Source organism: Osmerus eperlanus, unplaced genomic scaffold (genome assembly GCF_963692335.1).
Source record: "Osmerus eperlanus unplaced genomic scaffold, fOsmEpe2.1 SCAFFOLD_243, whole genome shotgun sequence".
NCBI lineage: Eukaryota > Metazoa > Chordata > Actinopteri > Osmeriformes > Osmeridae > Osmerus > Osmerus eperlanus.
In genome coordinates this window covers 2,064-15,079 of record NW_026911049.1, presented here as the reverse complement: position 1 = coordinate 15,079, position 13,016 = coordinate 2,064, and the positions used below count along the sequence as shown (strand labels likewise).

General features: G+C 50.1%; 1 protein-coding gene across 1 annotated transcript; it reads right to left on the bottom strand.

The window, feature by feature from the left end:
- Window positions 1–2,804: 2,804 nt before the first annotated feature.
- On the bottom strand, window positions 2,805–12,711 carry LOC134015506 (glutathione S-transferase C-terminal domain-containing protein-like). The gene is made up of 4 exons (XM_062455042.1): window positions 12,584–12,711; window positions 5,822–5,852; window positions 4,066–4,135; window positions 2,805–3,215 (listed from the first exon to the last, which is right to left on the bottom strand). The coding sequence occupies exons 3-4, from the start codon at window positions 4,127–4,129 to the stop codon at window positions 2,977–2,979; spliced, it is 303 nt and encodes a 100-aa protein (XP_062311026.1). The 5' UTR covers window positions 4,130–4,135; window positions 5,822–5,852; window positions 12,584–12,711; the 3' UTR covers window positions 2,805–2,976.
- Window positions 12,712–13,016: the final 305 nt, after the last annotated feature.

Sequence of the window (13,016 nt, the reverse complement as noted above, 5' to 3'; positions counted from 1 at the left end):
ATGGAGAGATGGAGGGATGGAGAGATGGAGGGATGGAGGGATGGAGAGATGGAGGGGTGGAGAGATGGAGGGATGGAGGGATGGAGGGATGGAGAGATGGAGAGATGGAGGGATGGAGAGATGGAGAGATGGAGGGATGGAGGGATGGAGGGATGGAGAGATGGAGGGATGGAGGGATGGAGAGATGGAGGGATGGAGAGATGGAGATGGAGGGGTGGAGGGATGGAGGGATGGAGAGATGGAGAGATGGAGGGATGGAGGGATGGAGGGATGGAGAGATGGAGAGATGGAGGGATGGAGGGATGGAGAGATGGAGGGATGGAGGGATGGAGAGATGGAGAGATGGAGGGATGGAGAGATGGAGGGATGGAGGGATGGAGGGATGGAGGGGTGGAGAGATGGAGAGATGGAGAGATGGAGGTATGGAGAGATGGAGGGATGGAGAGATGGAGAGATGGAGGGATGGAGGGATGGAGGGATGGAGAGATGGAAGGATGGAGGGGTGGAGGGGTGGAGAGATGGAGGGGTGGAGGGATGGAGGGATGGAGAGATGGAGGGATGGAGGGATGGAGAGATGGAGGGATGGAGAGATGGAGGGATGGAGAGATGGAGGGATGGAGAGATGGAGGGATGGAGAAATGGAGAGATGGAGAGATGGAGGGATGGAGAGATGGAGGGATGGAGGGATGGAGAGATGGAGGGATGGAGGGATGGAGAGATGGAGGGATGGAGAGATGGAGGGATGGAGAAATGGAGGATGTGTGCCAGGGAGAAGCAAGGAGGAGAGGAAAGGAGGGGAAAGGAGACACATGGAAACAAAAGGAGGAAGGAAGGGAGGCAGGGAGGAAGTAGGGAGGGAGGCAGGGAGGAAGTAGGGAGGGAGGCAGGGAGGAAGTAGGGAGGGAAGCAGGGAGGAAGTAGGGAGGGAGGCAGGCAAACAGAATCAGGCAGGAAATCAGGCAGTTTTCTTTTGAAATCCTTCCATCCACAGCAGCAAGATGGGGAGGAGTGTCACTGAGAGGGGAAGAGCTGTGTGTCTTTGAAAGAGAGGACAAGGAGAGAGGGATGGAGAGAGAGATTGATGGAGGGAGGGATGGATGGAGAGAGATATTGATGGAGGGAGAGGTGGAGGAGAGATGGATGGAGGGAGGGAGGGAGTGTCTCGAGAAGAAAAAAGGGAAGGATGGGTGTGTGTGTCTCCAGCCCGTTCACCCCGGGAAAAGATTGGATTCGCTCCCAGAATTCAGATGAGGTCGGTAGATTGGAAAACCCTTCACCTTCCCCCCCCCCCTCCCTTCCATCTCCATCCCTCTACCCCCCTGCGGTGCTGCTGTGGGGAAGCAAGCAGGGGAGGTCTTTGTCTTTCCTGTCTGCCCCCCTAATATTCTCAGGCAGCTGTACTACATTGTTAGGGTGAAGATTCCAGATTACTTTTTTTGTCCCTAGGAAATTCGTCTTGAATTCGACATCTTAGTGGCCACGTAGAAAAACATTACAGAAATAAAAGTGCAAAGCGCTAACAAGTGTATAACCCAGCCCCTCCTGAGCTCAGGGAAACTCCAAGGAAGAGCAATGAAAAAGAGCGTAGGAGCTTGGGCCCTCGGTGTGATAAATAGAGGTCAGCATTTAGAACAATAAACTATCTGCTATCTAGAGTAAACAGCTTAAGGGACTGTGTTGTCAACACACACCATGAGTCAAAGAAAGTAATGCAGTTTGGATTGTAAGTTTGTGTGTCTCAGCAGGAGCTGGATGAGAACAACAGTATTTGTGTGTGGTGTGCACTCGCATGCGTGTTTGTGTTGTGTGTGTGCGCACGTGTCTACGTGGTGTGTGTGCATGAGTACTTGTGTTTGTGTGTGTGCATGAGTACTTGTGTTTGTGTGTGTGCATGAGTTCAAGGGTGTGTGTGTGTGAGTGTGCATGAGTTAGTGTGTGTGTGTGCACGAGTAGCAGCAGTAGTATGTGCCTGGCTGAGCTCACTGACCTTTTGAACAGGCAGGCAGCAATAAAATATTCATGGCTGCTGATGTATTGTAGTACCTGGAGCTTCCAGAGTGAGTTCTTCCAGGCCTGCTCTGATTGGCTGCATGTCCACATCCTCCCTGCCTTCCAGAGTGAGTTCTTCCAGGCCTGCTCTGATTGGCTGCATGTCCACATCCTCCCTGCATTCCAGAGTGAGTTCTTCCAGGCCTGCTCTGATTGGCTGCATGTCCACATCCTCCCTGCCTTCCAGGACAGCTTGAGACTACCTGTCACACACACGCACACATCCAAGCCAACACCACACTTACAACATGTCCTCCACATGTCCTCATGCAAACACATGCACCACACACAAACATACATGGGAGCGCACACTACACACACCAACGACCTTGTGCACACACACATTCTGCACACAGGCCCACAGTTCATCCTCCTACAGCAACACACAACATCCACATCTTAACCACCTCCTAATTTGACATCAGCACATTCACAACTGCAGTACAACCACAAAAGTACAATATAATGTATAAACCATCACATTTAAGCAAATGTGAACAGTTATTTTCACAATATTACTGAGGCGACAAAATGATTCATCTGTTTCTCCATCTGGGCTTTGAAGTGTTTATTTTTATGACTGCAGCAGACAGGAGCCATATTGAAAACAGTCACAATCAACGTTAAAATAAACGTCACTAGTCACCAGAGGGTAAGCGGGAGATTACAGCTTTGATTACCCACAGCAGCAGGTGGGGAAGACGACTCTTCTACTGTCACGAAAAATTGATCAGAGAAAAAAAAAAAAAAAAAAAAAAGAATAAAATTAAGCTGACAGAAAATTATATAAATAAAACCAGGAAGTGTTTCTGGCCAGTTAGAAGAAGTCCCACCATGTATAAAAATCAATACCGCTTTCTAAAAAGGCCTTCTGGACATAAACACCTCACACATTTACAAGAGCCCCTCCCATCATCCCTGAACGTCCTACTGGTGCATTATGGTCCTTGTAGTTTCAATCTGGCCACCATTCTCAGGTAGGACCTGTGGTTGTAGTTCTTCCTGTTTTCTTGTAGTTTCTCCGTCCGCCGGTCTGAGCACGCCCACCAGCATGTTGTTCTTCGGAGAGCAGCTTTCTGGCTCCATGGTCATCACACGCACAGAGTACCCACAATCCTCTGCGGCCCAGGAGCGGTCCAGGTCGACCAGACCCATGCACTGCTTACCTACGGGAGGAAAGGGGGAGGCATGACACCGACTACAGGGAGAAGGAGGGGAGAAGGATGGGAGAAGGAGGAGAGATGGAGGGGAGGAGGAGGAGAGATGGAGGGGAGAAGGAGGAGAGGTGGAGGGGAGAAGGAGGAGAGATGGAGGGGAGAAGGAGGAGAGGTGGAGGGGAGAAGGAGGAGAGATGGAGGGGAGGAGGATGGGAGAAGGAGGAGAGATGGAGGGGAGAAGGAGGAGAGATGGAGGGGAGAAGGAGGAGAGGTAGAGGGGAGAAGGAGGAGAGGTGGAGGGGAGAAGGAGGAGAGGTGGAGGGGAGAAGGAGGAGAGATGGCGGGGAGGAGGATGGGAGAAGGAGGAGAGGTGGAGGGGAGAAGGAGGAGAGGTGGAGGGGAGAAGGAGAGATGGAGGGGAGAAGGATGGAAGACAACCAGGACCAGAGACTTCCCATTACCAGGAGAGAAGGTGGCAACCAGGAGACTGCAGACAGCTAGCAGCAGCAGGTGTCACTGGAGGTGTCTGGAACAGGGAGGGGGAGAGAAAGAGAGAAGAGGAGGGAAAAGAGAGAGAGAGAGAGAGGGAGGAGAGAGAGAGCAGAGGATGGAAGAGAGAGAGGTGAGAGAGAGGGAAGAGAGCAGGGATGAGGGAAGAGAGATAGAAGAAAGAGAGAGAGGGAAGATAGAAAGAGTGAGATTCAGAGAGGAAAGAAATACAAAGGAGAGAGAGAGATAGAGGTGAAAGAGATTGAAAAGAGAGATAGATACAGAGAGGAAAGAGATAGAAAGGAGAGAGAGGGAGAGATGAAAGAGATTGAAAAGAGAGAGAGATACAGGAGAGAGAGGAGAGTGTTACCTATTACTCTTCTTTCAGGGGGCAGCTGGCCGGCAGTCTGGTCAGCGAAGCGACAGAGCACCATGTGCTCCTGGGAAGAAGGTCGAACAGAGAGAACCGATCAGACACACACAAGCACACACCGATATGTAAACAAAACTCAAGTGACCTGAACTCTCTCCATAGAAAGCTAAAATCTACCCTTACAGTCGTTATCTTCCAGGAGAGGCTGGGGGTTAGGGTGTGGAGGGGGGAGGGGGGGGTGGAGGGAGAGGGTGTGTGTGTGTGTGTGTGGGGGGGGGGGGGGGGGTCGTGAAAAAATGATGAGTCGCTTGGGTCTAGTTCTTGTGCCTGTTCTGTCAGAGGCACTGGACAGACATAACCTGGAGAGCACTAGTCATTAAAAAGCTACAGCACATAATTGATTCCATTCTTCACTCCGAGGCGTGTGTGTATGTGGAGAAGTAGCAGAGTGTGCATGGGTGTGTGTAGATGTGGCAGCAAGCGTGTGTGTGGACATTTTGTGGTGTGTGTGGGGAGATGTAGCAGTGTATGTATGGAGATGTGGCAGTGTGTGTGTGTTTGTGGAGATGTAGTGGTGTGTGTGTGAGGCCAAGGTGCAGACACTCTGAGTTAGCGCTGAGTACCAATATCTCAGATCATTAGCGTTCTGCTCCAGCAATACCCTATTTGTCACCGGGCTGTCAGTTAGTTTAACAAGCTAGGGCCAGTGTGTGTGTGTGTGTGTGTGTGTGTGTGTGTGTGTGTGTGTGTGTGTGGAGAGGAAGCACAAAAACCAGGTTCACGTGTCCTTCCATGGAATGCTATATGGTCTATACACTGTATGAGGCTTGAGGGGGTTCAAGTTCTCTCTCTCTCCTCCTCTCTGTCTCAACTATCTCCCCCTCAGTCGACCATCTCTCCCTCTCTCTCCCTCTGTCTACCCCTGTCAGTCGACCATCTCTCCCTCTCTCTCCCTCTCTATACCTCTCTCAGTCGACCATCTCTCGGTCTTTCTGTCTTTCCCTCAATCATCTCTGTCTCTCTCAACCCTCTCTCTTTATGATGGCAAATTGTGTCTCTTACACTCTGTCTCAAGATGAAAAGAAAATGTGAAAGTATGTTGATCGAGAGCTAAATTGCCCAGCAGGGCGGAGGAGACGGGAGAACTCATGTTAATTGGCCGTAAATGACCAGTTGTCAAGATGGGGTCAGATGGCTGAGCGATTAGGGAATCGGGCTATTAATCAGAAGGTTGCCGGTTCGATTCCTGGCCGTGATAAATGATGCTGTGTCCTTGGGCAAGGCACTTTACCCTACTTGCCTCGGGGAAATGTCCCTGTACTTACTGCAAGTTGCTTTGGAAAAGAGCGTCTGCTAAAATGAGTAAATGTAAGATATAAGATTGATTCCTGGTGTGAGAGAGGTTTCTAAAGCTTATTATACGGGGGGTTTTTGACAAACATACAAAGACAGACAAAACCAGACCGATAAAACAAACAAAACTACCATATTGCTGGAATATTTCGTGTATTAAGACAGAAATGTGCAATATTAAAGGATATTTGTTCCCAAACATCATGTTAAGTGAGATAAGTGATGTATTGACGTGGTTTGCTGTCAGTGCAGTAAACATAGCATGATTTGGATGTTGTAGTTAGTGAGGACAATATAATGAATCGTCAGCAGTCTTGTCACCTTATGGTTGCCTTGACACATCATTATGGGATGGCGTGAATGTGGAAAATGTGAAATAAAAAGCTGTCTTGGGTGGTACCTTGTAACTCAGAATCTCCTGGAACCTCTTGCTGCAAGATAAATGAGAAAGAGAGTAAGGGAGAAAGAGAGAGAGAGTGTGCAGAGAGAGAGAGAAAGAGAGAGAGAAAGAGAGCGAGAAAGAGAGAGAGAAAGAGAGAAAGAGAGCGAAGATAGAGAGCAGAGGAGGGAAGAGAGGAGATGGAGAACAAAGGAGTGAAAAAGGAAAAGAGAGACAAAGAGACAGATGGAGAGAAAGAAAGAGGCAGAAAGATAAATGGATAGGGAGGGAGGAAGAGAGAGAGAGAGAGACATAGAGAGAGTGAGAGAGGGAGAGAGAGGGAGAAGAGAGAGAGAGAGAGAGAGAGAGAGAGAGAGAGAGAGAGAGAGAGAGAGAGAGAGAGAGAGAGAGAGAGAGAGAGAGAGAGAGAGAGAGGAGAAAATGTGGGAAATCTGCAATTACATTCAGACAACAGAGCCTTAAATTAGCAACATATTGAACGTAGTCATTTTTCAACGTGTCTTAAACACTGCTGGAGTCAGGCATTTTATCTCACTTTGATAAAATGTCTTAAAACAACAAACAAAGTGTGTTTTTAGATCTCAGTCTCCATGATAACACTGCAGTTAACATACCCTCCCACCTCTCTCTCCCACCACTCTCTCCCACCTCTCTCTCCCACCACTCTCTCCCACCTCTCTCCCACCACTCTCTCCCACCACTCTCTCCCACCTCTCTCCCACCACTCTCTCCCACCTCTCTCTCCCACCTCTCTCTCCCACCACTCTCTCCCACCTCTCTCCCACCACTCTCTCCCACCTCTCTCCCACCTCTCTCTCCCACCTCTCTCTCCCACCACTCTCTCCCACCACTCTCTCCCACCACTCTCTCCCACCTCTCTCCCATCACTCTCTCCCACCACTCTCTCCCACCTCTCTCCCACCTCTCTCTCCCACCACTCTCTCCCACCACTCTCTCCCACCTCTCTCTCCCACCTCTCTCTCCCACCTCTCTCTCCCACCACTCTCTCCCACCTCTCTCTCCCACCTCTCTCTCCCACCTCTCTCTCCCACCTCTCTCTCCCACCACTCTCTCCCACCAATCTCTCCCACCTCTCTCTCCCACCTCTCTCTCCCACCACTCTCTCCCACCTCTCTCTCCCACCTCTCTCTCCCACCTCTCTCTCCCACCACTCTCTCCCACCTCTCTCCCACCACTCTCTCCCACCTCTCTCTCCCACCTCTCTCTCCCACCTCTCTCCCACCACTCTCTCCCACCTCTCTCCCACCTCTCTCCCACCTCTCTCTCCCACCTCTCCCTCCCACCACTCTCTCCCACCACTCTCTCCCACCTCTCTCTCCCACCTCTCTCTCCCCACCACTCTCTCCCACCTCTCTCTCCCACCTCTCTCTCCCACCACTCTCTCCCACCTCTCTCCCACCTCTCTCCCACCTCTCTCTCCCACCTCTCTCTCCCAACTCTCTCTCCCACCTCTCTCTCCCACCAATCTCTCCCACCTCTCTCTCCCACCTCTCTCTCTCTCCCACCTCTCTCTCCCACCACTCTCTCCCACCAATCTCTCCCACCTCTCTCTCCCACCTCTCTCTCCCACCACTCTCTCCCACCTCTCTCTCCCTGAGAGAAATTAATTTACCAATTTTAAAGGAGGCAGTAGAAGGCATGGGAAGTAGTTTGTTTGTGTTATAATTACGTGTGTGTGTATGAGGGAGTGTGTGCTGTTTAAACTGTGTACATGGGCTGTTAAAGTCAGAGTGTGTGTGTGTAGGGGGGGAGGTTGTGTGTCTGTCAGTGTGTGCTCTTAAAGTGTGTGTGTGTTTGTGTGTGCTCTTAAACAGCCTCACCTGTGTCCATTCAGTCAACTACTAATCAACATGCCATGGAGAGAGGTCGAGGGTCATGGAGACAGGTCAGGGTTCATGGAGACAGGTCAGGGGTCAGGGCAGTCAGTGAGTTTGTCTCTGACGATGTTTAACTTGGCAGGTTTAAACTCTCCGTAACAGAAAAACATGCTCTGATAGTCACTCACTCGGACCTTCGCCGGACCAATGGAGATACAGCGATAGGTTGGTGGCGGCATAGATATATATAAAGACTAGATGTCTTACGGCGGAGTCTAGAGAACGTCCACACATGGCGGCCATCTTGCTACAGTCAACTCGTTATGCCACTGCATATTTCTATTCTTAATAAAGAAAAAAACATAATTATTCATAATTATGCAGTGGCATAACGGCATCTCTGACGTTGATAACAAACCAAACCGTTTCAAAATCGGTTGAAAATGAAGCAAGTTATGGTCATTTAACAAGTACATGTAGCATCAACACAATGTTATGGGTGAGCGAGTTGACCGTAGCAAGATGGCCGCCATGTGCTGACGTTCGACTCCGTTGGCCGGAAACGCGGACGAGACATCTACCCTTTATATATATCTATGGGTGGCGGTGTCTATCAATCATCCTTTTACAAGTTTTTTGGGAGGTTCTAAGACCATTCTGTGGAAACAGCCTCCCGGAGAGATACCTCCTGTTCGTTTATACTTTGAGCCTGTTCCTGGAGAGATACCATCCTGTTGGTTTATACTTTAACCCTGTTCCTGGAGAGATACCCTCCTGTTGGTTTATACTTTGAGCCAGTTCCTGGAGAGATACCTTCCTGTTGGTTTATACTTTGAGCCTGTTCCTTGGTGCCTTCCTGCTGGTGTACTGGATAGCTTCATAAGCTCTTGACGGCTAGCTAGATAAGCTTAACTGGCTGGTAGCCAGCTTAAACAAAACGATATACTCGGCTAACTAACTTCTTAGCAAATCAATAACTATTGAGTGGCTAGACCTCTGAAAATGAGGGACAGTTACAAAACAGTCGCCTTTCTGAAAGTCCGTTTTTCTCCAACTCCAAGCACCGACCGCAGAGAAAAGTCGTTGCGTTCTGATAAAAGAGTGCAGCGCTGTTTCTCTGCGCTCCCTCTCCACTTTCCAACAATTGGGGGAAAAATACACTGTCGCTCAGGAAAAAAAACACCATACGGACACTCACCCAATACTGATAACGTTGATAAAAATATTAATTAAATGACGTGTACAGTAGTAATAGATTTACGGATGTTTTACGACCCTGTCCTTCAAAATGTCTGAAAACTGAAAAGTCTAGCGCTACATCTACTTTCGATCTCTAGCTTAGCAGGCAAGTGCTCTAACCACTGAGCTACACCCATACCCCTGCATCCTTTGACAGGTACGGTACCATTCAGCAAGCCTTTGGCTCTGTATCGCCATCATCAACGGTCAACTTTTAATTGCTGTAGCCTCTTCCTCCCTCAAGGCCAGTCAACATGGCGCTGCCATGGCAACAGGAACAATGACAGCACAGGTCTGGGTGTTTTATTTATTTATTTGGACTACCCCCTCTACTTACTACTCTACTAATCTCTCTCTTTCCCATCTCTCTCTTTCTCCTCTCCCCTTTTCTTTCTTTTCTCTCTCGTCATCTCTCTCTTTCTCATGCTGAGCCTGGGGCACAATTCCACTCCTGAGGTCGTATTTCACTCCAGGAAATACGGAGACTCGGAGTTCATTACAGTCCAACGCAATGTAGTCTTCAAAGGTTATTTGTCTCCGACTAACAGAACTTCTTATTAACGTTTGTTCGTGTGCAAAGAATCAGCGTTTGTCATCCTGTGACAGTTCTTATACGCCCCACACAATGTGATACGGGAGTCCAACACGTGTCAGACTCGAAAACAAAAGATAAGGAGAGATGGAGAGGGAGTGAGAGAAAGGGGGTAAAGAAAGAGGATGAGATGGAGAGAGGGAAAGGAGGAGATAGAGCTGTGTAACAATTGATACATAGACAACTAAAAGCCTCACACACATCCCTCACACACACATCCCTCACACACACACATCCCCCACACACACATCCCCTCACACACACACATCCCTCAAACACACACATCCCTCAAACACACACATCCCTCACACACACATCCCCCACACACATCCCTCACACACACATCACTCACACTTACACATCCTCAAACACCACATCCCTCACACACACACATCCCTCACACACACACATCCCCCACACACACACATCCCTCACACACACACATCCCTCAAACACACACTCCCTCACACACACATCCCCCACACACACATCCCTCACACACACACACATCCCTCACACACACATCACTCACACTTACACATCCCTCAAACACACACATCCCCCACACACATATCCCTCACACACACACATCCCTCACACACACACATCCCTCACACACACACATCCCTCAAACACACACATCCCTCACACACACACATCCCCCCACACACACATCCCTCACACACACACATCCCTCACACACACACATCCCTCACACACACACATCCCTCACACACACACATCCCTCACACACACATCCCCCACACACACATCCCTCACACACACACATCCCCCCACACACACATCCCTCACACACACACATCCCCCCACACACACATCCCTCACACACACATCCCTCACACACACACATCCCCCCCCACACACACATCCCCCACACACACATCCCTCACACACACACATCCCCCACACACACACATCCCCCACACACACACCCCCCACACACACATCCATCACACACACACATCCCTCACACACACACATCCCTCACACACACACATCCTCACACACACACATCCCTCAAACACACACATCCCTCACACACACATCCCCCACCCTCACACACACACATCCCCACACACACATCACTCACACATCCCCCTCACACACACACATCCCTCACACACACACATCCCCACACACACACACACATCCCTCACACACACACATCCCTCACACACACACATCCCTCACACACACACATCCCCACACACACACACATCCCTCACACACACACATCCCATCACACACACATCCCTCACACACACACATCCCTCACACACACACATCCCCCACACACACATCCATCACACACACACATCCCTCACACACACACATCCCTCACACACACACATCCCTCACACACACACATCCCACACACACACACACATACCTCAAACACACACATCCCTCACACACACATCCCCCACACACACATCCCCCACACAGACACATCCCTCACACACACACACATCCCTCACACACACACATCCCTCACACACACACATCCCTCACACACACACATCCCCCACACACCATCCTCACACACACACATCCCTCACACACACACATCCCTCACACACACACATCCCTCACACACACACATCCTCACACACACACATCCCTCACACAAACACATCCCTCACACACACACACATCCCCCCCACACACACACATCCCCCCCACACACACATCCCCCCACACACACATCCCCCACACACACATCCCTCACACACACACATCCCTCACACACACACATCCCCCACACACCACACATCCCCCACACACACATCCATCACACACACACATCCCTCACACAAACACACATCCCTCACACACACACATCCCTCACACACACACATCCCTCACACACACACATCCCACACACACACACATCCCTCACACACACACATCCCTCAAACACACACATCCTCAAACACACACATCCCTCACACACACATCCCCACACACACATCCCTCACACACACACATCCCTCACACACACATCACTCACACATCACTCAAACACACACATCCCTCAGACACACACATCCCCACACACACACACACATCCTCAACACACACACATCCCTCACACACACACATCCCTCACACACACACATCCCACACACACACATCCCACACACACACATCCCTCACACACACATCCCCCACACACACATCCCCACACACACACATCCCTCACACACACACATCCCTCACACACACACATCCCACACACACACACACATCCCTCAAACACACACATCCTCAAACACACACATCCCTCACACACACATCCCCCACACACACATCCCCCACACACACACATCCCTCACACACACACATCCCCCACACACACATCCCTCACACACACACACATCCCTCACACACACACATCCCTCACACACACACATCCCTCACACACACACATCCCTCAAACACACACATCCCTCACACACACATCCCCCACACACACATCCCTCACACACACACACACACATCCCCCACACACACATCCCCACACACACACATCCCTCACACACACACATTCCACACACACACACACATCCCTCAAACACACACATCCCTCAACACACACATCCCTCACACACACATCCCCACACACACATCCCTCACACACACACATCCCCCACACACACATCCCTCACACACACACACATCACCCACACACACATCCCTCACACACACACACATCCCCCACACACACATCCCTCACACACACACATCCCTCAAACACACACATCCCTCACACACACACATCCCTCACACACACACATCCCCCACACACACACATCCCCCACACACAACATCCCTCACACACACATCCCTCACACACACACATCCCCCACACACACATCCCTCACACACATCCCTCAAACACACACATCCCTCAAACACACACATCCCTCCACACACACACATCCCTCACACACACACATCCCCACACACACACATCCCTCACACACACATCCCTCACACACATCCCTCAAACACACACATCCCTCACACACACACATCCCCCCACACACACACACACACACTCCTACCTACCTCCGGGGGAAGGTGAACGGAGTGTGTTCTGGATGAATCCGTAGCAGCAGGGGCTGACCACGAAGGCTGCTCCCGCCTGGACACACCGAGACATCACCATGTCTGTCGCTACGCCACACGCATGGAGGGCCACCTGCACACACACACACACACACAGGAATGGGTTCAGTACACACAAAACACACACTTAAACATGGGTTCAGTATGTACATACACACACACACACATGAATGGGTTCAGTACACACAAAAACACACACTTAAACATAAGGGTTCAGTATGTACACACACACACACAGCCGGTTTGATTACAAACCACTAGAGATGGAAAAAGTACACACCTTCAGTACTCATCAATGATGCAAACACTTTTTTTGCAAATTATTTTGAACCTCTCGAAGTTTCTAGTTTTTTTTTTTAACTTTATTTTCTTG